We start from the raw sequence: 26,157 nt of genomic DNA on the forward strand, positions 1-26,157 counted from the left end.
GATGATTCCCTGTTCTGTTCTCCCTCTGGGCACCTGGCATTGGCCACTGTCAGACGACACGAAATACTGGGCTAGATGATCTTTGATCTGACCCAGTGTGGCCATTCTTATTCTTATGTCATTTTTGCTTTTGGTCTCTGATTCTTGAGGTCACTGTCCGTTTCAGCTCTGCCGTGGATAAGCCTGAAAGTGGGGCGAGGAGACAAGACAGCAAGCAGTGACGGGACAAAGGACAAGACAGGAAACCAAGTGAAACCAGATCAGTGGGAGGGCCCAGAAGAAACATGAATGTCAGATGGATAACACGTAATCCTGTGTTTTACACAAGGACTTGCAATGACCTTAGGAAATAAACAGTCAAGAACGGGAAAATGGAGGAAGATGCTGCATAAAGGGCAGTAGGGAGTAGAGCACCTCACTCTCCGCAGGCGGCTCCACGGCACCCAAGGGGCAGGAGTTGTACCTTCTGTCGAGAGGCAGTCTACTGGCCCAATCCCCCGTGGAGCGTTGCGAGCCTGCTGAGAAAGCACAGAGCCTACAGGGTAAAGCTACATGAATGCTGTGATAGACTCAAGGACAGCTGGGAACAGCAGAGTAGTAGAAGGAGATATACTGGCCACTGGTATAAGCAGTTTTCTGTTCCCTGAGTGACCAGAGCAGGGGCTGCTCCAGGCTAATGAGAACACTGACTCCAATTAACCTGCTAACAGTCAGGTGAGGCTGTTAAGCACCTGACTCTAGGCCCTCTGATGCTATAAAAAGGGCTCACTCCAGCAGGAGAGAGAAGCCAGGGAGACAGAGGAGAGGAAGTGCATGCGAGGAACTGGAGCAAGAGGTGTGCAAGAAGGAGAGTGAGTAGGCTACTACGGAGGACTGAGAAGTACAAGCGTTATCAGACATCAGGAGGAAGGTCCAGTGGTGAAGACAAAGAAGGTGTTGGGAGGAGGCCATGGGGAAGTAGCCCAGGGAGTTGTAGCTGTCGCGTAACTGTACCAGGAGGCACTCTAGACAGCTGCAGTCCACAGGGCCCTGGGCTGGAACCCAGAGTAGAGGGTGGGCCCGTGTTCCCCCCAAACCTCCCAACTCCTGATCAGACACAGGAGGAATTGACCTGGACTGTGGCTTCTACCAGAGGGGAAGGTCTCCGGGCTGTTTCCCAAACCACAGGATAAATCTGTGAGGTGAGCAAATCTGCCAATAAGTGCAGGACCCACCAAAGTAGAGGAGGAACTTTGTCACATTGCCTGCAGAGAAACCAGGGTTTGTACCCAAGTGAATCAAGGTCAATACCTTGTACAACAAGCCAGGATGTGCAGATTAAGTCTTCTCCCTTTAGTTCACACAAGGATGAGCGCTGAAAATGCTTTAGGTTATTCAAAGCCAGTTCGGACGCTGCACAGTGTGAACAGCCCAGAACAGGACGACAGTGACACACAAACAATTTCACAATTGCACCGCTCTGGCCAATTGTTTCACATTCTCCTGTTCATGCAGAACTGCCTCACGGGAGACAATAGGAAAATCAGAATCAAGCCAATAAAACAGCCCAGGGGTTACCTCCAGCAAGTGAGAACTGTGGCCAGCTGGAGCATGGAAACTTCTGCTACAGGGCTGTAAAGACAAAAGGGGAAGAGAAGGGGACAGGAAGCATGAATGCAGTGCATGTGAATCAATCCAACTGTTTCATCTGCCAGCAGAGGAGCGGATGTACCAAAAGCATGCACAGAGTGCAAGCATGGTCAGAGCCATCTACTGCCAGGACCCTTAGCCACTCTTAATGTGATAACTAGCAAATCTGTCTGTGCTGGAAAGTACATCTGTCCAGAGCTCTAGTCTAAAAGCACATGAAGAGTGAATCTGAGCACAGCACCCTCCTCAAACTGAGCAGCAGCCCCACTGAGCTACATCAGCTCTGTCTTCCAGGGAATACAGTGTGGTGCTGGACTCAAGCACATTTGAAACTAGGCCAAGCGTAACCTAATTTGAGACTATCGTGTGTCGCGGAAAAAGCTTTGCACTGATTAAAAGGGGCTGTTTCCTCTGTGTTCTTGTCAGGTCAGTAACTTCCTGGAGTCTTATAACGGGCATCAGGCAAGGAAGGTTTAGCTACATGCACAACAAATAAACACACAGCTGCATCTCCCTGAAAGGAGGAGGCAGGAAGAGACGAGGCTGCTACCTGGCCCATTTCAAGTCTCGCTCTGGGTCCGTTTGCAGCCCCTGTTGCTTTGGTCCAATACCAGGGTCCAGGTCTGGAACCACGCCGAGCTCCATGCTTCACAGATAAGTCAACCGCACAAAGAGCTGACACGGAAAGGGGCCAATGGGGTTATGAAGGGAGAAGGGAGCAGCTACTAGTCTTCTGGAGAAGAATGTCCTTCACCGATCTGCTGCCCTTTTCCAGCTTTTAACTCGGTGCACTGAAAAGCAGGCTGGATTAACGGGCTGAGTGGGTGACTGGACAGCCAGCAATTCCCATGCCCGTACTCAGCCCCTAGCATGACCCATGGGGGTGACACTCACCCACCTCCCAGCGGAACTGCAGCTTTCTGCACTATTATCGAGGTGAAATGCTAGCTCTGTCCACCCAGCCTTAACTCCAGTAGAGCTGGCACTCCCGTGTAACACGACCTGAAGGCTGCGGCACTCACACTTGGACAGGCCATGCTACCTTGGGGACTGCCCATTTGACTCTCTCTGCCTGGGTGTGTTGTACATCATCACCACGCAAGTCTTTTGTTACATGATCACATACTATTTCCCAGATACAGTATCTCACACAGCTTTCTCCCATGGTTAAGCAGCTGTCGCTACTAATCACTATCACCCTCAATCTATTTCCGTGGGAGCTGTCCTAATAACAGCCCTCCCCCCATGGGGCAGAATCCACTCTAGAACAGGGGTAGGCAACCTGCGGCACGCGAGCGGATTTTCAGTGGCACTCGCACTGCCCGGGTCCTGGCCACCAGTCCGGGGGGGGCTCTGCATTTTAATTTAATTGTAAATGAATCTTCTTAAACATTTTAAAAACCTTATTTACTTTACATACAACAATAGTTTAGTTATATATTATAGACTTATAAAAAGAGACCTTCTAAAAACGTTAAAATGTATGACTGGCACGCAAAACCTTAAATGAGAGTGAATAAATGAAGACTTGACACACCACTGCTGAAAGGCTGCCGATCCCTGCTCTAGCATCTGTTGTGGATGGTGCTTCTTGCTTAAATGTGAGACACAGACTTTCTGTGGTGAGTGCTACGGTGTGTACCCTGCAAAATAACCAGGGGCAGGAAATAGGGCCTGGTAAATACTCAGGAGACTTACAGGCATCCTAGCCTGGAGCTGAGCGTAGGCTGTTCACCAGCACAGTGTGCACACAGGCAGTTGGTCTCAGTTTAGCGAGCATGGCTCTGCAAAGCAGCATCCCCACTAGCCAGAGCAGCAACAAGCTGGTCTGAATCGCCTCCCCTAGCCTGGAGTTTTCGAAGCGCCTGCAGTGGCTAAAAGCAGCCAGCTAGTTAATCTGGGAGCTGACCTCCCCTGGATTTTGAGTTTGGTAAGCAGAGAAGAGGCAGTTGCTCCTAGCCAAGGTTCAATAGCGCAGCTGTGTGCAGGAATTCAGTGGCAAATCCCTGCAGCTGTCACCGAGATCCAGAAGTCTCCTTTTGGAATCTCTGCAAGTGGAAGAGGCTTTTCTCCAAGGCCCTGTAACCTTCGCTGAGGCGCAGCTAGATGGGTCCTTCTGGCTTCACTTTAAGTCTGTCTGACCCTAGCAGTACATTTCCAGACACGCTGTTACATGAGAGTTAAAGTTGTAAATATGTATCCATGACTTTGAGGGGTGGGGAGGAGCCGTAAATAAAATATTCATTTCAAATCTGCGTTTGAGAGGTGGGGAATTGAAAACAAAGGTTACATTTACCACCCCAACCATGGAAGAGTTAGCATTGTCCTGGCGTTCTCCACTCCCCGCCCTCTGTGTTTGACAAGTGCCACAGCTAATAGGCATGTTGAAATTCTGAATTTCCTTGATGGCTCAACCAGGAAGAGCTGGGTTATTTTAAAGGTGAGGTGCAGAATGGGGTAGGGAATTGCCCTTTTCAGCTACTTTATGATAGCTAGAGAGAGCCTGAATGGGTTGGGGGAGGGAGGGTTTTTGCTTGTTTTTTATACTGTATTCTGGCCTTGCCTATCCTGGAGTTCTTGACTGTAGACCAGGGGTTGGTAACCTTTCAGAAGTGCTGTGCCAAGTCTTCATGTATTCGGTCTCATTTCAGGTTTCGCCTGCCAGTCATACATTTTAACGTTTTTAGAAGGTCTCTTTTTATAAGTCTATAATATATAACTAAACTATTGTTGTATGTAAAGTAAATAAGGCTTTTAAAATGTTGAAGATTCATTTAAAATTAAATTAAAATGCAGAGCCCCCCAGACCGGTGGCCAGGACCTGGGCAGTGTGAGGGCCACTGAAAATCAGCTTGCGTGCCAAAAAGTTGCCTAGCCCTGCACTAGATGCTGATAGCAGTTCCAGCATGGGATGCTAGGCTGGAGGCTAGAAACCCTGTTAGAGTTGAACCTGGGAAGTGCTTGAGACACAGAGGGAAGAGTGCAAGGTCATGCACTTAGGGATTAATAATAAGAATGTTAGATATACATTGGGGACACATCAGTTGGAAACAACAGAGGAGGAGAAGGACCTTGGAGTACTGGTTGATCACAGGATGACTATATGAAGCCGCCAATGTGATATGTGCCCGTTAAAAAAGCAAATGCGGTTTTAGATGCATCAGGCCGGGTATTTCCAGCAAAGTAAGGAGTGTTAGTGCCGTTTATTAGGCACTGGTGAGACCTCACCGGGATACTGTGTGGAGTTCTGGTCTCCCATGTTTAGAAGGATGAATTCAAACTGAACAGGTTCAGAGACGGGCTATCAGGCTGATCCGAGAATGAAAACCCTGCCTTAATGAAAGGCAGACTCACGGCTTGGCTTATGTTTTCGTTTTAGGCCTGGCCAAAAGGGTGCGGGGGGATATCTTGCTCCCATATAAAAATATCAGGGGGATTAATATTGGGGGAGGGAGAGGAATTATGTTAGGCTAGTACTAATGTAGAACACAAGGACAAATGGGTATAAAACTGGGACATTAGGAAGGTTTAGACTTGAAATTGCCACCGAAGGTTGTCTACCATTAGAGGAGTGAAGTTCGAACACCCTTCCAGGTGAGTTAGTGGGGCAAAAGACATATCTGTTTAAGACTAAGCTTGGATAAAGTATATGGAGGGATGATAGCTAGGATAGTTTCAATTTGGGCACATTGATCTTGGATTATCAGCAGATAAGTCTGCTCAAATGGTCTGTGAGGGTATGTTGGATGGATGGGACTGAGTTAAACTGCAGAGAATTCTTTCTAGTGCTGGCTGGTGAGTCTTGCCCACCTATGCTCAGGGTTAGCTGATTGCATATTGGGGTTGGGAAGGAATTTTCCTCCAGGGCAGATTGGCAGAAGACCACTGGAGTTTTTCGCCATTCCTCTGCAGTGTGGGGCTGGGTCGCTTGCTGGTGGATTCTCTGCAGCTTGAGGTCTTCAAACCACAATTTGAAGACTTCAATAACTCGGACATAGGTTAGAGGTTGTTATAGAAGTGGATGGGTAGGATTCTGTGGCCTGCTTTGTGCAGGAGGTCAGACTAGATGATCATATTGGTCCCTTCTGACCTATGAGTCTATGAGTCTAAATGTGCCACCTGCCTCTTGAGAAATTCACACCACTTTTCACCGTTCCCCCACCCCACAGAGTTTCTTTCCCTTGCCTGGGCTACGACTCAGACCCTCAAAGATGGAAGGCACGCATCTAAATACCTTTGAGGATCTGGGCCTCAGTCCCTACAGCACAGAAGACCAAAGAGAACCTTTCTGCAACAAATCCGGGAAGACCCTGATCCTATCGGTCAGTGCCACCAGCCCCAAAGCCCTGAGGAACGTGGGCCCACGCTTTCTCTTGATGAAGAGAGGGGAGAGGCAGAAATGTCCAATTCTGACTGACAGGATGCAGCTCATCAAGTGCAATATTCAAACAGAAGCACCTGAGCAACACTACTGATCGGCTTTCTTTGATCTCTAGAGGGGGAAGCCCGCCTCACCAGAAAGTGCTAGCAGCATGAACAGAGCAGGATATTGGAAGGCTCCCAGACAAGGCACTGGTGAGACCTCCTCTGGAACACTGTGTACAGTTCCGGGCACCAATGTTCAAGAAAGATCCCAGATTGCGGGAATTCTCTCGCCCAACCTACCCTCACGTCCATATCCGAGTACGTGATGGAGAGGATCAATAGCTGTCCATTCACCACCAGGCTTGAGTTCCAGTCTGGACACACACATGAAATGAGCTTCGATAGGTCTCTGTAAATGTGGGGCTGCCTACGAGTTTCTCCACTGGTACCTTGCTGATTTCCTAAAGGGTGTCCGCATGCTGTCAGGCAGGGTTCTACCAGGTCCCCTCTTGTCTGAGGGGTGTAGCTGCGAGGGAGGGCTGGTGAAGAGACGTGGGTTCCGGCTGTCCAGCCCGAGAGCAGTCCCTTGCAGTGCTCAGGGACTGGCTAAGGGTCAAACAGATAAGGCCAGGGCAATGTGGGTTTATCATTATTAAGCATTTCTATTGGGGTAGTGTCCAAAAGCCACAGGCAGATTTGGGGCCCCACTGTGCTGCACAAACATGGCTTCCCCTCTGCTGGACACTCTATGAAAGAGTAGCACAGGGCATATAGGAACTGCCAGACTGGGGAAGACCAGAGGGCCACCAAGAGGCAGTGTGTCTTATCATCTGTCCCTTTCTTATGATTCCCAACATGGTGTTTGCTTTTTTGACTGCCGTTGCACATTGAACGGATGTTTTCAGAGAACTATCCACAACGACTCCTAGATCCGTCTCTTGAGTGGTAGCAGCTAATTTACAAATTTCTAATTTGTATTGCTTTGCATTTGTCAATACTGAATTTCACCCATCATTATGCTGCCCATTCTCCTAAATTAGTAAGGTCCACTGATGCTTCTCACATCTTCCCTGGTCTAAACTACCCTAGACATAATTGCAAGTTTTCCCCCACACTGTTCACTAGCTTTTCCTGATCATTAATACAATGGATGCAGTCCAGGTGACCATGAAGTTATTATCTCTATCAGCTGCTTTTGAGACAACTGATCACAGGAGGCTCCAATGTGCTTCAGAGCTCGGAAGGGGTGGACAGGGCTGTGTTTCAGTGACTGCTCTTTTTGCTTTGGAAAGAGCATAACAAGTAATTGTGGGGAACTGTCCCTTTTCCTTCAGAGCTCTCCAGCGTGGAGTGCTGCAGGGAGCTGCTCGGTCCCCCTCATGTTCCGCATATGGGGGCAGTAAGAGGCGTGAGGTTTTCACTATGCTGACACTCAGTTAATGTATGTCTGTCTCCTCCGATTCACCAGGGGGCCTTAGCAAGTGCCAACTTGAGACTGGGGCACAGATAAGAGTGAGCTGGCTGAAAATTAACTGGGGTGAGGATGGAGGGAGGAGGAAAACTGCTGGAGGCAATCCTTTTGATCACCAAAGTTCACAACTGGAGGACTCCAGAATCCAGCCACAGCTGGATGGTCATACTACAGCACCAACTCAGACAGGTTTTCACCATCGGCATCTGGAGAGCGAAGCTGGCACAGACACCATCACACATGTCCCCATGCTTTGAGATCTACATTGGCTACTGGTCTACTGGTCTCCAGGTGGAGTGTAAGGCACTAGCTATGACTTAATGCATTAAATGAGCAGGGACCTCCCTAACCGAGAGTGCCTCTCCCTGTGATAAAAAAGCAGGAGTACTTGTGGCATCTTAGAGACTAACACATTTATTTGGGCATAAGCTTTCGTGGGCTAAAACCCACTTCACCAGATGTGATATCCTATCATAATGAAAACTGAGCCTTGATTCCAACTCTTTTGATTTGCCTTAGCCAGTTTCTGATCTATGACAATGCTTTGTTCTTCGGCCCTGGACTACCCAGTTTCTTCAGGTCTGCTCGACATACAGCTATTGCATCTGTTTAAGTTGATTAAGAAAACACCGTAGTACAATTTTGGGGTTAGTCTCTTGCGAGGAACTCTGTCACAGCAGTTTTGAAAGCCTAAATAAATGGTCAGGCAGTTCTCCTTTACCCACTCTCTTCTCTAGACAGTCAAAGATTCCAGCAGATGAGTCAGACACGGTTTGCGTTGTGCTAGTTTGTTCCTACCATATCGTGAACTTCCAGGTTTTAAATTTCTGTTTTTAATTATAATTTTGGTCAATTGATTGGGTACAGGAGTACGGCTCACCTGACCGGAATTCTCTGGGCCACTCCCAGCAACCCCAGGCAGATTAAAGAAAGCAGGGACAGGTGTCCTGCACTTTAGAAAGTCACTCGTTGCTGGTCCAGAAGAGCCCAAATTTCTAGCTTTTAGCACAGGGGCCCACCTATTCTCCATGCCTCTGAGGAAAGGGAGACCAAAGGCATTTCAGAGGGTTTCAGCTCCGTAAAATGCTGTGCTAGTATATTATTATCTGGTGGTTACTGAAGGAGTGTTACAATAATCCGTTAATTTAATACCAAGGGCATCTGCAGGTTTAGACAATCTGTAGTTAGTGTAAATCAGTCTCCAGGGGAGCGATAGCCTTTTCCCAAACCCACGGCCCAGAAAAGCATCACTGAGTAACTCAGCTCAAACCCAGCCCAAGCTGCTGACTGAACTCTCAAGCACCAAGGCTACCTTTGCGCCACTTCTCAGACAGCTGCGTGCCACCTTTCCACTCAAACAGAGCAAGCTCTCTCTGTAGGCTTGGAGATGCCAGGATAGAGAGCCAACAGCCTCTACTTTCAAAACTTACCTTTAGTATCAATCGATTGCTTATAGGGACAGGGGAAAGTTGGGATATGCAACTTCAAATTTGTGTTTGTTTAGTATAGAAATTTTAAAAACTATATTAAAAGCCACAAAATCAATGAACAGCCAGAGAAGCTAGTATTTCCTGTGCTCATACATTATTTAATAAAAGGATGCTCTACTACTAAACATTACTGCATTTCCGTCACTCTAAAAATGGATAAAAGCCATTAGCAGTAGGGATATGCAAACAAGGCACTTTCTGAAGTGCTTTTCCAAATCAATAGGTGGGCAGAATGTCTGCTCCAGTACAGTCTGATAGAGCCCAGTAACCAATTAACAGGAGAACCAAGCAGAACTGATGCTCAGTGATAGAAATTCACGTTAAATTAAGCATTCCTAAAGAACAAGCACTTCCCTTATTACAGCATCAGCTCATTTGATCACTAGGCGAGCTGGCGAATTAATCATTTCTATTTCAATAACTAATTTACAAGCAGGAGAAGTATTGAGATTTGTTATGCATTTGGACAACACTCGCCAGCTGGAAATAACTCTGTTCTTTCCCATAGCACAGACACTTTGTAGACCTCCCTGTAATTTTCTGTAGGCATATTGCCACGCTCTTGGTTTAGATTCAAGGATTCCTGGAACAACTTCTGAAGCTTCTGATTAAAACAACCAGATTGGTCCAGACACACATTTGGTTAAAAGTGCCTAGACAGGATCAGCACAACCAGGGCCACAAGGGGACCTTGCTGATATTTCACAGGGGATGAGGAGTGGGCGCACAGACAGAACAGTTTGTTGGTGGGTGAACTGAGCACTGCAGGGGTGTGACCAGTCTCCAGAGCCGCTCACAGGCAGCTCTGGTGAAGGAATACTCACACCCGGGGGCCTGAGGCTCACAGTACCCCAGCTGTGACTTCCCCATGACTCTATATGTTTAAGTAACATTACAGCTTCCTTCAGGGGCCTCCCCAGGTTCCAGCTTTCCAGACTTGTGCTGCCACCTTCTCACGTACACGCAGCAGCACAAACACAACCCTTTCCCACCCCTCCAAATCTCCATTGGTTCCCCAGCCTTTTTCTGGGTCCCACTCCATGCCCCTGTCCTCCAGGTCCTGGCTCCAACCAACCCCACGGGCCCTGTCTCTCTACTTCCTCTTCCGCTCCCTCCACACAGGTTCTTTTAATGACCCACCATGGTCTCAGCACCAAGCGAGCAGCAGGCCAAAGGCTGCTTTGCTCTCCATATGCCTGCATTTTCCTCTGTTCCCTGCCCCTCCCCCCTTTTGCTTATTTACCCCTCCACTTACCCAGCCCCTGCCTCCACAGGGTCCTGAGAAGGGAAGGGAGCAGGAAGACCAGCCCAGCTCAGGGCCAGCTCTGTTCCCATCTGTGAACGTGTTGGCCCAACCCGCCCTGACCTGAACGTGCGTGCCAGCTCCCCTTCTCTCACAGCCTTTTTCACTCTGTACCTCAGGTCCCATCTGTAAGATGAGAATCATGCCCCCTCCTCCTACGTCGTGTTTGTGACGTGCTCAGTGTACGAGCGATGAGCACCAGAGAAAAGCCCCGAGGGAATTAATAACTCTGTCTTCAGAGCAGAGGCTAAAAAGTAGCAGGAAATAAGGCCGGGATCACACACTGAACAATAAGAACAGAACAAAACATTGACTGGCATCATCCACTCCGCGCATGCAATGAGGCACAGGCCTGTAGAAAACCTGTACTTGATTCATTGCGTAATAAGAGACTGTATCATAATGCATATGGACAAAGGGATTGAGGCTGTCCAGGCAACCCTAATTCTGGCAGTTACTGATTTTTGAGTGCTTGACTTTGCAATCTAATAATGTTCTTGCAATGGAGTCTGTGTGTAATTTCATACAGTTTTAGCATGTTCCCCCCCCGCCTTGTTCACCTCTTCAATCTGCCTTTACAGAAGAGCTTTCCAGATCTCTGATCATTCTTGTCACTTTTCTCTGAACCCCTCTAGCTCTGCAATAACCATTTGGAGATGGGGTGGTCAGTACAGCACTGTGTCCAGAAGAGCCTCAGAGCTGATTTATATAAAAGTGAATAGTACAAAGAATATGATAATACTATCACATTCATAGGCGCTGACTCCATGGGAGCTCTGGGGAGCGCCATATCCCCGGTTCTCCGCCTACCTCCCAACACTTCCCCCAGCAGCTGCCAAATAGCTGTTTGGCAGCGTGTTGGGACGGAGGGGGAAAAGCGGGAACTTGGCACGCTCAGGGGAGGAGGTGGGGAAAAGGCGGGGCCAGGGCAGGGATTTGGGGAAGGGGTTGGAATGGGGCAGAGAGGGGGCGGAGACTTTGGGGAAGGGTTGAAATGGGGTGGGGCAGGACCGCATGGAAGGGGTGGAGTGGGGACGGGGATGGGGTCGAGCACCCAGGGGAAAGTGAGGAAGTTGGCACCTATGATCACATTCCTTGCGCACCTGTATGTTTGCTCTTTGATCTCAGCTGGGCACTGAACAAGGGTCTCCACTGAGCTGTCTCCAGTGACACCCAGCCCCCTTTTGTGAGTTGATGCAGGGAATTTAGAACCCTGCCAGGTTCACGAGGAGTTCTCATTTTCCCTCTTGTATCCATTACTTCGTATTTGTTGACACTGTATTTCATTTACCACTGTGCTGCCCATTCACCCAGGTTAGTTAGGTCTCTCTGAAGTTCCTCACAGTTCTCTGGTCCTGAGTAACAAACTATGTGTCCTCTGCAAATTTTGCTCTCTCTCTCTCTCACTCCCCTTATCAGACCGATAAGAAACAGAGGAATTAGTGTGGCTCCTTAGGTCACAAGTGTCAACTTTTTGCCATGATGAAAGCTGACCATTTAATCCTACTCATTGCTTCCTGTCTCTTACCCAGCTATTGATCCTGGAAAATTCTTTGCCTCTTCCCTTAACTGCTTAGCTTCTTTAGTAGCCTCTTGTGTGGGAACTTATCAAGGGCTGTAGGAAATCTAAATAAACTATGACAACCTATTCTGCTTTATCCAGTACTGTACTGACACATTCAAAGAACTCCTAAGATTAGTGAGGCACTATTCTTACAGAATTGGTTAGACCCTATCATATCGTGATCTTCCAGGTATTCTGTTGTTCTGTTTTTAATTATCATTTCAATCAATCAAGCAGATACATACAGGTCTAATTCCCCAGAGCACCCCTAGAGCCATTTTTAAATATAGGTACATTTGGTGCCCTTCAGGCCTCTGGAATAGTGGCTGTTTTTAATGAGACTGCCCACTTTTGGTGTCGGCTCAGCTATTTCACACTTGAGCTCCTTCAAAGCTCAGGGATGGATTAGGGAGGACAGGTGACTTACTGTACTTTAAAATGATCAATTTGCTCCAGCACCTCCTCTTCTGTCACCTCAGTCCCTCACAGCACCTCATCTGTGTTACCAGGAAGGAGAGGTTCTGGCGAAAGAATCTCTCCAATGTTCTCAGCATTGAAGAGTGAGGCAAAGAAATCCATGAGCTTCTCAGCAATAATATACGTTTATTTATGCATCTGTTTATTGGCTTCACTAGAGTCAGATTTCCAAGTTCTGAGTGATTTCTGTTTGGGTTAAATACCTCTTCTGGAGTCTGCCATGTAACCACACTAGCTTACTCCTTGCCTTCCTATTTCCCTTTAGCTCAGTCGGACACAGGTCTTGTGAGACAATTACTGTTTTTTCAAGTAGCGTTCAAGCCACATAATAAAGGATTCTGCTTTTACTTTTAATTCAGGGCCTTTTTCAGGAGGCTCTTCATTTTCTGAAATCTCCCTTTCTCACGTGTCACTTTTCAGTAGGCAACTGCCCCTGGGATGTTGACTCTTGTGGTCATTGTTACTTACTGGCTCAGCACTGTTACTTCTTGCATTTGTCTTAGACAACACACAGGAGCTAAATTGAAATCTCTCCTCCTAGGTGTCCTAGAAACAGCTATTCTAAGAAGCTGAAAAGCAGTGAGCAATTGAAACCAGCTATATGTTGGTTGGACAGCCCAATGGGACAGCTTCTAGGTGGACAGCTGAAGTCCCCTCTTATCATTTTGGTAGATTTTACTGCCTCTTTGACCTTGTGCACCCAGCTTCTTTTTCTTAGCTGGACAGCTGAGAGTGCAACTCATCTAATACATTCACATGCCTACACCATGGGATTCACACCCATCAAGGGTATGTCTACACTACAAAATTAGGTCGATTTAACAGAAGTCGATTTTTTAGAAATCGATTTGATACAGCCGTTTGTGTGTCCCCACTAAGCGCATTAAGTCGGCGGTGTGGGTCTACAGTACCAAGGCTAGCGTCAACTTTCGGAGCGTTGCATTGTGGTAGCTATCCCACAGTTCACGCAGTCTCCACTGCCCATTGGAATTCTGGGTTGAGCTCCCAATGCCTGATGGGGCAAAAACATTGTCGCAAGTGGTTCTGGGTACATGTTGTCAGACGACATACCACGGCAAGCACGGAGCCCGCTCAGCTCACTGTCACTGTATGTCTCCTGGGTGCTCCTGGCAGATGCGGTACTGCAGTGCTACACAGCAGCATCCCCTTGCCTTGCCTACAGCAGACGGTACAATACAACTGCTAGCTATCGTCGTCGTCCCGTGGTGCTCCTGGCCAACCTCGGCTAGCTTGGTCAAGGGCACCTGGGCAGACATGAGTGCTCCTGGCTGGCCTCGGTGAGGTGAGTCGGGGGCGCCTGGACAAGAATAGGAATGACTCCAGGTCATTCTCTTCTTTAAGTTTCATCTAATGATATTCCAGGCAGGACTGAATCTCCATGCCAGCTGGAGGCTTCGGCCTCAGGCTGCTCTCCCAGTTGGTAGCACTGCGCGGTCGCACCTACCCCAGCCTACCCCTTGCTCTCATGGCTCATGAAGCCTGGACAGTAGTAAGGAGCAGTTCAACTGAAGGCTGAGCAAGTGCATAATGGTGGTAGAATGTGCCTTTGGACGTTTAAAAGCTCACCGGCACAGTTTACTGTCTCGGTTAGACCTCAGCGAAACCAATATTGCCATCATTATTATTGCTTGATGTGTGTTCCACAATATCTGAGAGAGTAAGGGGGATAGGTTTATGGCAGGGAAGGAGGTTGAGACAAATTGCCTGGCCACTGATTACGTGCAGCCAGACACCAGGGCAGTTAGAAGAGCACACCAGGGTACGCTGTGCATCAGAGAAGCTTTGAAAACCAGTTTCATGACTGGCCAGGCTATGGTGTGAAAGTTCTGTTTGTTTCTCCTTGATGAAAATCCACTCCCTTGGTTCACTCTGCTTCCCTGTAAGCCAACTGCCCTCCCCTCCCCCCTTCGATCTCTGCTTGCAAAGGCAATAAAGTCATTGTTGTTTCCAATTCATGCATTCTTTATTAATTCGTCACACAAATGGGGAGATAACTGCCAAGGAAGCGCGGGAGGCGTGGGGGAGGAGGGAAGCACAGGAGTGGGGTAGTTGTAGGGGCACCCCTGAGAATGACATGCAGCTCATCACAGAAGCGGCACGTCTGGGGCTCTGACCCAGAGCGGCCGTTGGCCTGTCTGGTTCTTTGGTAGGCTTCATCCGGCACTGTGCGGGTCCCTGTTATAACCTCTGTCCTTCATGTCCTTGAGATTTTTTCAAATATTCTGGCATTTCGTCTTTTGGAATGGAGTTTGGATAGGACAGATTCGTCTCCCCATACAGCAATCAGATGCAGTACCTTCCGTTCGGTCCATGCTGGAGCTCTTTTGCAATTCTGGGACCCCATGGTCACCTGTGCTGATCAGCTCACTACACTGGCCAAACAGGAAATGAAATTCAAAAGTTCACAGGGCTTTTCCTGTCTACCTGGCCTGTGCATCTGAGTTGAGAGTGCTGTCCAGAGCGGTTACAATGGAACATTCTGGGATAGCTCCTGGAGCCCAATACCGTCAAATTGCATCCACACTACCCCAAATTCGACCCAGCAGGGACCAGGGTGGCGGTCGCCTAGGGCACCAGGATTTGGGAAGGCAGCAGACTGCTCCAGTGGACCACCCGCAGGCGTGCCTACAGAGGGTCCGCTGGTCCCGCGGCTCCAGTGGAACATCCACAGGCAGGCCTGCTGCAGGTTCACCGGAGCCGCAGGCCCTGCGCCTAGGGTGCCAAAAACCCTGGCGCCACTCCTGGCAGGGACGATTTTAGTGCTCATCGCCTCGTAAGGGAGGAGTACAGAAATCAAGTTTAAGAGCCCTTTAAGTCGACAAAAATGGCTTCGTTGTGTGAACAGATGCAGGGTTAAATCGATCTAAGGCTGCTAAATTCGACCTAAACTCGTAGCATAGACCAGGGCCTAGATTCAACTGCATTGTTGTCTCCATTCGGTTTTTCATCTCACTAAATTCCCCAGAGTCCACCCTTTACACACAGCACCGCATGGAACTGGTCAGCAGTCCACAAGGTGAGGGGTCACTGAAAGGGGAAAGTGAAGGCTGGTTCTGTGCTCTCCACAAGTCATATCTAAGGACTGGAGCCCAAACGGCCAGAGATGACCCAATGCCTTTTTACTGTTATTCTCTCTTGGCCTGTAGCAGCTGGGGTCCAGACAGTACTTCGTCCTAGGGCAGGGTGAGGCAGCCAGAGATGTGACTCAGCACCCGAATCCTGAGGAGAAAGGAAAGCTCCAGAGCTGTGGGAGCCCCTGTCTGTCCCAGCGACTGCACATCTTCTCCTCACATGTGCGGAAGGGCCTCTGGTTCTGTACTGAGGACATCTTCACAGTATTAGTTTGTGCTTTTGTTGAGATCCCGCAAACAAAGAAGCCATGCGTCTCTGCTCATGAATCTTACAGCGGAGTGAGGCCCCACGTGCAGCTTGCAGGGAGTGCCAGGTAACTAACTGGCTCTCCTAGCTAGCTTCTTCTGGTGCTGGAGATCTCTTTCTGTTCTACCCAGGATCCCCGCACGTGGCACAAGAACCAATGCGAGAAAGGCCACATCCTGGAGAGCCTGGCATATAATTCCCCCCATGGAGCTCAAGAGTACTAAGAAGCTCTTATGGGAGCTAACAAAGGCCCAACAGTCAGTATATGTTGAAACCCTCTTGTTCCAGATGCTGTGCAGGGGCCCCTCAAAGCCCAACGGTCCAGCGTCAGATCCACACAGCTCCTGGGCCAGGAGTCCCATAACAAAGTGCTTCCCCGACCTGCTGAGAGAGGAGTAGACTCTGGGACTAGCATGCAAACATAGGCCCCAGTGCGTCGAGGCCAATATAAGGAGGACAAACAGTAGGGAGATCACATTAGAGGTCAGAACCATAAACTCTCATGCCAAGCTCTCTGGACCCAAGCTCTGAACCAAGGGAGGATGATTTCTTTTTCCTTTGGAGCCAAGCCAAGAGTGCCAGGCCTCCCCGCATTTTGGGAGACAGTGGGTCCAACCGCTCAGCATCAGAGCAAGTGGAATGAACTGCCTTTGATGTTTCCAGCATCACCATGTCAGTACCCAGAACATCAACACAAGCTTTGGGATCTTACTAGGATTCAGTGCCAAAGGGAATCCCAGCACAGATGAGGCAATGCATGGCAATGCCTCAACCTTTGAGCAAGTGAGAGGCTTGCCCTGGGTTTCAGTGCTGGTACCCTGGAGGCTCGAGAGGGCTCTCTCTCGACTGAACCCACAGAAGCCCCAGAACTGGACTTTGGGTGCCAGCAGCACTAAGAGTGCAGATGCATCAAAGTATCGGACATTGAGGGTTTTGGAAGGTAGAGCTGGGTCCTTTGGGAACACAAGAGCGGGACTATGGAGAGGCCACCCCGAAGGACAGATCCTCACTCTCCCCTTCCTAAGCCAGTTTAGAAGAAACGCTCAGGGTCTGGCTACACTTGGAATCTTGGAGCGCTGCCGCGGCAGCGCTTTGAAGTGTGAGTGTGGTAGGAGTGGCAGCACTTGGACAGAGCTCTCCCAGCGCTGCACGTAAACCACATCCTTTACGGGTGTAGAGTGCAGCGCTGGGAGCCGCGCTCCCAGCGCTGCTGCCCTGATTACACTGAGGCTTTACAGCGTTGTATCTTGCAGCACTCAGGGGTGTGTTTTTTCACACCCCTGAGCGCGAAAGTTGCAGCGCTGTAAAGTGTGAGTGTAGCCATACCCTCAGACTAAGCAGCTTGCTAAGCTGTGCCATTGTATATCCCAGAGACAGCTATTCAGTCCTCCATTCCGGACTGGGGCTCTGCAGCCAGCTTGCGCGCTGTCCTTGGCCCACAGGATGAAGCGCAGAGCCTGGCAGAAAGTTTCTGGGAACTTAAGCATAGGCACACCCATGAAGACTCCTTTCAGCACTCCCAACCCCCTTCTCTCTCGTCATCAATACCTTTCAAGGACTTGGGAGCATGCAGAATACTCTAAACACTGCACCTCCGCCTGGTAACTAGCCTGTTTCGTCAGGACTCCGTTTCAAAAGTCACAGGAAAAGCAGGAATGTGAATGAAGAAACAGTAACTGATTAGAAACGTCTATTTTCTTTGGCCTAGGCTGATTAGCACAACTCAACTGCTGGGGGAACCATTTTTCATATTTAGTAGCTGGCCCCTTTCCACTGCAGTCAGCAGTTTAATAAGCATTTGAATGACCCATCCTCTGCAGTGCTAACTCCATCCTGCTCGCATGAATGTTTCATGAGTTCTGAAGGCAGGAAACTCAGAAAATCAATATGGGTGCCTTAACGGTCCTCACTCTTCCCGCTCTCAGCAAACGCATATAATTCAGCAACAAAAAACACTCCCTTAAAGCAACCTAAATTGTAAACCTGAAATTGTAAAGCTATTTTCCAGCTCAATTCTAACATCATGCACCTCATACGTCCCTCAGTGTGAACCACACTCAAGGATGGGTCCTTAACTTGTGTTAGTGGCACATGGTAACACCCTAGTGAAGACAGGGCAATTTGTAGTTTTCACATAGGTTAAGAACATGCCCTTTTTCCCTAGAGAAGAGACACCCAGAGAGAGCCATGAAGCACAAAGAAGGTACAAGAAACACAGTGTAGAAAGCAACAAAGACACTGGCCAGTCAGATCCCAATTGGCTTGTAACTGTGACATCTCTTACAACAGCTGCTTGTTTTGAAGTCAAAGCATTTCTTTGTACTCTTAAGAGACTAACAACCCCTAACAAGTGGACTGTTTGCTGATGGATCTTAAATAATAGGGTATGTGGCTTACACATTAGCTTTACAACAACTCTGCTTTCAACAGCAATGATTAACACTCTGGAAATTACAAAGGGAAAGATTGGATACAGTAGCTAACTTGTCTATACCCACCTTTGAAGACAGAGTCAGTCCTTAGCGGATGACAAGCAGATTCCCAGCTGATGAAGCTTAGCAGGGCTGGGTTTCTCTTCTGGATAGATTCACCAGTAAATGAAGGTGTGATTAAGCAGGCGGGTTAACAACTACAATACATAACCAGGCTCCCCAGCAGGCTTGTTCTCAGAGCCGCAGATAGGCATAAGCAGACTAAGCAACTGTTAGGGCTCCAAGCAGCTCAAGGGCTCCCCCATTAATTATTAGTATGGGTTGTGGGGGGAGCCCCAAAATATTCCTGCTTAGGGCCCGCAATGGGCTAGCACAAGTCCTGATTGTACTTAGCCGCCCCATGCTGCAGTCCTTGCTGCCATGTCTTCACTGCTACTGTTACCAGAGGTGGACAGATCACGGTTGGTGCAGGTAGGCTTACCCGAACTACAATCACATTTCATTTGCTGTGCAGACATATCCTTAGTGGAACTGGATTCATGGCTCATTTTCCCCTTTGGGCAGAGAAAAATGGATCTGATTTGCCAGCACCATTACAGCCACCTGTGCAATTAATTATTTTGAGCTCTAGGCTCAATAGGATTTGTACTGTAACCAATTTCAGGATACAGGTCTGTCTCATCTTACGCGGGGGTTCCGTTCCGCGGTTAGCGCGTAAAGCGAAAACCGCGTATAGTCAAAATTACATTAAGTTGAATGGTGGGCGGAATCACTCGCACTATAGAAACAGTAGTTAAATTGTTATTTTTCTCTCTTTTTTTTTTTTTTTTGCCAACCGCGTAAAGCTGAACTTGTGCATGTTAAATGCGCATAAGATGCGTCAGACCTGTACACCTTCACACTCGGACCTGGGAGCATCGATTCCAGGGCAACTAACTACTTGATGCAGCAATGACAAAGGAAGCAGAACTATCCAATGGTTATTCAATTTGCTAGCTATCAAGGTGTCTTGAAAGCAGCAGTCTATCGGAATTGCATTGAAGTCTCTGTGCAAAATCCTTGGGAGCCAAGTTAAATGTAGTCAGCCTTTAGTACCTGGAATTGGAGTGAAGATAAAGAGTTTTAAATACACTCAACAGTTCAGTCTCTTGAAGTGTGTAAAGCATCACACTGCATGTTAAAAAGGCTTCAAGCTGCCCCTTAAAACTCCTTTGCCATGATGCTTATAAAAACTTAACAGGCCACTGGTGTACCAAGCCCATTGCCTACTAGACTCACCAGCTGTCTCTTGTTTGCCCCCATTGGCCGGCTGTGTCTATTGTCTATGAGGGTGATTGCCGCTCAGGTAGGCATAGCCACACTAGCCACGAAGATGGGGTAGCGCAAGTTTGAGCGCAGGCTGTACAAACCCTCCCTGGATATATACACACACTGCTAGTGTGCGCCACTGCAATCACACCTCCCACTGCAACGTAGGCCTCCCTTCGACTGTGAGCTCTCCAGGGCAGGAACCAGCCTTTGGGTCTGTCTGTCCAGCCCCTAGCATAAGGGGATCTTGGTCTATGACAAGGGTTCCTAGGAGCCATGGTAATATCATTCCTTCTCTAGCTGGCAGGCAAAAGCCCACTTATACCAGACCCGCCCCCCTTCACTGTATACATCTCCTACAAGGACTACAACTTTCTCAACCCACACCACACACTCTCCTATATGCCCCAATGTTGGCCCTCCGGTTCACCAGTCCTTTATAGGCCAGAGACGCCAACAACTCACTTCTTGCGTTCCGAAGTAAGACAACGCAGCCTCTCTCCTCCGCCCTGACTTTCTACGATGACCGACCGACCACAGTACAGTGCATTTCATTCTGCAGCTAGAGGAATTCCTCAGTCACCACCACAATATGAGCAGCCACCCTCTATATGAACTGGAATCCCAGTTATACCTTCCACAGCCACATTCCTGATGCAATTCGCAAAGGCTAGTGTCTAGACAGAGCTCTCAGCTCCCCTTTATCTGCCTCTACTGCACACGGCTCACCCCCCAGAGTAACCCATTCTAATCAGGGCCTGGGCTGCTTTGGCACTTAAGTACCATCCACAATGTATTTCAGGGACCAGACTGTTTTACAAGGACCAGCCTAGACAATAGCTTCAAGAAATCATGTTGCTAGTAGAGAGAAACCCGCGTAGACTGAGAACGCTTTTTAAAAATGATTGTGGAAAACCGCTTTCAAATTGAAACAGGCCAGCACCAGGCAGCAAAGACACAAGAGCAGAAACGGTTTTCAAGAATCAGTATTGAGAGTCATGGCAGAATCCACCCCAACTGATTGTTTTCAGATCGTAATCCCCATTCCTTTTTGTAAGAATAGGTTTGATCATGCCTCAGTGTAGGCCTACAAAGAGCAATCACTGACCTCCTATACCTGGTGCTTTTGGAAGCCTTGTGAATAAAGTGCTAAAAAAATATAACTGATCAGGCATAACATGCAATTCTCAAACAGAAAAGAGCATTGGTCTACCCAGTGCAGGGACCGGGAGAACACTTCCATAACGGCTCAGGGATCCGTTTAATGCTAAATGAAAGAGTTCTCATTTTTGTACATAAACTTGGGGAAAATATTTTCACATTAGATCGAGAAAAAAAGCTGGCACAGGGAGTGGAAGTATGAAGCTGGAGTGGTGAGCACTCAATGAAAAGCATATGCACTCGGGGCTTGACTGCCAACTCAAACTGATGCCTTTGTAACAAAGGCCACTTGTGTTCTCAGATCTTCCAAACTGTTGGGAGTCGGGCAACAGAGCTTAAAGAAAGCTGCATCTCAGTGCTGAACATCTATCCCCTACTGCCAAGGACTTATGTAAAACAAAGAAGTGGTAACGATACTATCAGACTCTTCCTCATGGGTTTTAATCCCTGAATACCTGCCACAAATTCAGCAGCATCACCAGGCAAGAGAAGCCGGGAGCTGATCCTTAAACCATGTTGACGGCTTATAGTCAAGTTGAATCAAACACTACTAGGTAGGGAGGCAATGCTTCCACACATACTAAGGATGACTCCAGGTAGTAGGTGCCCCACTGTGTGTGAAACGGGGAAAGAAGTCTTGCGTGGAAGCTGCTCGGGCTACTGAACACACCAATGCATGACACCCTTCATAGTATCATAGCACCGTTGTTGTAAATTGGCATGTGCCTCTCTAAACTATCACACTGGTTTGTATCATGCTATCAAGTTAACTCTAATAAGTAAAGTGCATGTGTCTACTGACTGGTATTCCACATAGGAGTATTTTAGAGACGTGCATTAACAGTTATCCGCTTACAGTAAGTCTGCATGAAATCCATGGCGTCTGACCTACCTACATCTCTCAGGGATGTGAAAAACTCACCTCCACCCCCGAGCAATACAGTTAATGGAAGACAGGGGATGGATCACTTAACAATTCCCTGTTCTGTTAATTCCTCTGGGGCACGTGGCATTGGCCATTGTCAGAAGACAGGATACTGGGCTAGATGGACCTTTGGTCTGACCAAGTTTGACCGTTCTTATGTTAAGCCAACCTAACCCGGCAAGTTTCCATCCTGATCAGTGCATCCTTCGCCATGCATCTTGGTTTTCCCTGCTTTACAGTGGGGAAGTGACACTTTGGCCACATCCACACTAGCAAGCCGTCGCACTGCGGAACTGATGCAGCTGCGTGCTGTATGATGGCTTGTGTAGCCGCTCTAAGCCAACGGGAGAGAGTTCTCCCATCAACACAATTAAACCACTCCAACGAGCAGCAGCAGCTCTGTTGGTGGGAGAAGCTTTCTTGCCAACGTAGTGCTGTGCACACGAGCACTTATGCCAGCAAAACTTATGTCACTTAGGGGGATATAAGTTTCACACCCCAGAGCAACATAACTTTTGCCCGCATAAGCTGCAGTGTAGACATGGCATTTGTTAATGAACCCTTCCATCAACCTTGCTACCACCTCTCAGAGTGGTGCACTAATTACAGTGATGGAAAAAACCCTTTCGCCAAAGTAGGAAGCATCTACAGTACGGCGCTCCAGCAGCACAGCTGCAGTGTAGACACAGCCTATGTTTCTGAGGGACACATTAGTGATGCAATTCCAAAGGCTTTCTGAGGCTGGCTCTGAGTATCCATCGACTCCTACTCTACTACTCAACTGCACCAGGCAGGATTTCGGAACTATCAAAATCCTCAAGTACAGGGAATGGCAGATCAATGACTGCCAGCGATGTGTCTCCCCACAGCTTTCTACAGAACCTTTCACAATGCAACTGTCAGTTCCCCACTGTAAAGGAGGGGAAACCAAGATGCTCGGGAGAGGTTGCATTGATCAAGATGGAAACTTGCAGATGCTACTGCCCATGCCAGAGTCAGATTCCCATTCGTGGACACTGCTAAGTCTCAGACTGTTGGTGAGTTGCCACGGTGGGCAATGGTTGGGTATCCCAACGCAAACGGATAGCCTGCTCTTGTAGAGCCAGCATCCGAAAGCCAAAGCTGCCCATTATTCTAAGTGGGGTAGCCTGGAGAACCCTAATCAATCCCTCTTCCTAGAAACACCCAGCACGCAAGTATGCAGCACAGCTAGTTGCCCCAGGCGCAGACATTCCAGTGGCTGCTCCACAAAAATAAGGCTCAATGTTTTCAACAGATGAAGTGCCAAACAGCTGCTGAACCTTTCCAATAAACCAGAAACCCTAACCTGGAATGACAGATATTCTGGTTAACAGCAGTGTTTCCTGCACGGCCAGCCAGAAAGTGCCACGCTCCAGCTTTGAGATGATGGGCAACGGTGCGCTTCCTTTCCAGCTTTAGCCAGCAGCAGCAAAAGTCACTCTCATCTGTTTACAATGTCCACTGGTATCAATACAAGAATATGGGCCCTTAGCCTTCTCGTTCTTCAACCCTCACTGCTTCCTAGGGGTCTGCAGATTGGTTCAGAGACCCACGTGAAGTGGGCCTGTATGGCCAAGTTGGGATGAAATAAAAGCTGCAGTGGAAGGCCTGGACTACTCTATGGACGTTAGCTTACATCGATCTAACTCTTAACTGTCTTCACTATAACATTGCTCCCGCTAGTGTAAGTCGCCAACTACAACAATTTAATGACTGCACCCTTAAGTCGATGTAGTTAGGGTGGAGCAGCGTCCATGCACTTACTTACATCGCCTGTTGGTTGTCAGGACTCAGAGTGGGAACCTGCCCCCAGCCCCAGGGCTGACAACCCTAGCCCCGAGCATGGCTCAGTTTCACAGCAGGGAGCCTACCAGCAGTGCAACTGACCTCACTTTCACGGCTTCTATTTTTTCCCACTTAGTTTGGGGCTCTCGCTGTCAGCCCTGGGGGCAAGGGAGCTCCAGCTGCGAGCCCTGCCCAGCTGTCAGTGCCTCACAATGCCCCACATCAGTCAGAGGCACACCAACAGGAGGAGGGAAGCGTGGACATCAACAGCCGACTTAATTGCTGTGGTGGCTGCAGGTCGATTCAACCTAATTTTGTAGTGTAGTCAAGCCCGAGGTGTCAGTCTCAGACACGAGACACAAAAACTGGCTTTACATCCCCCCAGGCCACCACTTATCCTAAGTGCTGCTCATCAGGGAGAGAAAAACAGGAACAGAGCACAATGGTGTCAGTAACAAACCGGCCACTGCTGCCACCATCTTTCCTTTGTGAAAAAGGTCTCTGCAGCCATGTGTCACTAGCAGATCCTCCAAAGAGCAGACGGGGGAAGGGGATGGATACATACAGGGCTGACACCCCCAAGGTTTAGAGAAATCATTGCTTTTAAGAGCTAAGTATCCTGCACTTCGATCACCATATACATGAAATGGAGGTCCAAGAACCCTGCTTCCCAGACAGTCCCACAATGCATGGGATTACCAGGCTGACAACTGTTTCTCTCTCTCACACACACACACACACTTTTGCTATTTTAAAAGCAGCCTAAAACTAAAGTGAAAGTGAACCCACTGGAGCCAGCAGGGCAGGAGACCCGGAGGCGTTCACCACTGCAGTGCCCAAGGAAAGAGGCAGACGTCCTGTCACTTGGGGATTCTAATACACAACAAAGGCTGAGAAAGAAGTCCAGCACAGGCACCAAGCCTACCCTGACCCCGGCCGACGGAAAGGCCTGTCTCACCTGCCTTTCCCATACCCAGCGTCTATGGCCTGCTGGGTCACAACAAGGGGTAGACTGTTGGTTTCAGCAGCTAAGCCTGTTAAGGCCAATGAGATGCAATGGCCGCCATAATTGGCAGCTGGCCAGAATGCCCAGTCATGGTGGCTGGGTTTACCCCTGTCTCCCTGGGATGTGGTGGCCCCTCCTGGCAGTACCGCTGCCCTTGCTTAGCACAGCTCCGGGGGATTATGATAACATGCCACATGACTAATCTTTGCTCCAGGTCCTGGTGACTTGCCACGTCCCTTTAGAACCCTCCTTCTGCCCAGGTGAGACAATGGCTCCATCTGACATTCCTCCTCTGAGAGGAAGGCTGCAATTACTTTCCTGCTCTTCCCCCTGCACTTACAGCAGCAGGAATAGTGACTCTCATGCTCCTGGCTACACATTTCCTCAACAAAGCATTCCTCATGACCCTTAGTTAAGGGCTGCTTAGTTAAGATTAGCTAGTGCCTGACGCATGCAGCACTTCACTATAGAGAGCATTCTCAAAACTGTGCTAAATAATCTCCACAGACGCCTTAAGCCAACTGTAAAAGTAAACAGCCTGGTGCCACCAAACCAGTAACTCCATGACACACGATATAACAGACAGTCACAGATCACAGCCTCTCAGACACACAACCTGGGGAGGAGAGGGGGGGAAGGAGGGTTAAAGCCAATCCCTGCCTGCGCTGAGCTATACTTTGCCTTCTTGACAAGCTCCCACACTTCTAACTGCCAGTGGCACATCAACACCATTATCATATACTCTCTGCTTCCACTCCATCCTCACCTACCCCTCCTCTTCACTCTCAGTATCCAACCTCTGACACTATCGTACTGGAACCATTGGAGTCCAGAGCTTTCGCAGTGGCCTCAGAGCAGCTAGGCTACCCTGGTCCGATACTGAAGCTAAAACTTGCCCGGCGCTGGTAAACTCTAGGTCTGTGCATCCCCACTAGCCATTTTGCATTTCTGCTGGGTTGTACAGATAGGGTTGCCACCATACGGGGTTTACCTGGACAGTCCAGTTTCTGGATTCTGTGTTCAGGTGCCATTTAGGGTTGCCAGGTGCCTGGTTTTCGACCAGAAGGTCTGGTCAAAAAGGAGACCTGGCAGTGTCCGGTCACAGGACTGGACATCAAAAGCCCAGTTACTACGGGGAGACTCCGGGTCATTAACACATGCCAGCCCCTTCTCAGGCTGCAGCAACTCCCGTCCCAGCCCCGGAGCAGAGGGAGCCTAGTTGAGGGGTGAGGAAGGAGGTGGAGATGATCCAGCAAGCGACAGAGGGAAGAGCAGGGAGAGGAGCGATCGACAGGGCGGGGCCTTGCGGGAAGAGACTGAGCAGGGGTGGGGTGCCCCTTTTCTCCAAGAATAAAAAAGAACTGACCTTGCTTATTTCCCGCCCAGATCAACCCCCACCCCCAAGAAATGTATAAACCAATCATTATACTCAGTCGAACTATGGCAAAAAGGGATACATTACTGGCCAAGATAGTCTGATAAGCTGTTTAAATGTAGAGTGGTCACTTGTCAAATGAGACCAACTGCAAAACTATGAGGGTTGTTTCAAAACAATTATGAATTGAAAAATTCCATTTTAAATATGAATGTAGCTGAGTCTGCTCCTCATCAAGAGGAGAAACATCTCACATACACATTATCCTTCCTCCCCACCAATGCGTAGACACTATATGGGACAGGCTGAGAGCTGCACGTGACCATCCGCCATTAATAAAACAAATGAAGGGGCTGCATACAAAAAAACCCAATGGCCCCTAGACCGGAATCCTCTACACAGCTGAAAATCACTCCTGAGGGTCATCAGTAAGTTGACAAGATTCT

The 26,157-nt window shown here is 48.7% G+C and overlaps 1 protein-coding gene across 1 annotated transcript in view; it reads right to left on the reverse strand.

Moving 5' to 3' along the window:
- PTK7 (protein tyrosine kinase 7 (inactive)) overlaps positions 1–25,545 on the reverse strand; it is an 82,147-nt gene extending 56,602 nt beyond the window's left edge. Inside the window, exon 1 of the mRNA XM_032780727.2 lies at positions 25,328–25,545. Coding sequence (XP_032636618.1) covers positions 25,328–25,367 — 40 coding nt within the window. The 5' untranslated portion in view covers positions 25,368–25,545. The remainder of the gene's footprint in view (positions 1–25,327) is intronic.
- Positions 25,546–26,157: the final 612 nt, after the last annotated feature.

This window comes from Chelonoidis abingdonii, chromosome 3, assembly GCF_003597395.2.
Source record: "Chelonoidis abingdonii isolate Lonesome George chromosome 3, CheloAbing_2.0, whole genome shotgun sequence".
NCBI lineage: Eukaryota > Metazoa > Chordata > Testudines > Testudinidae > Chelonoidis > Chelonoidis abingdonii.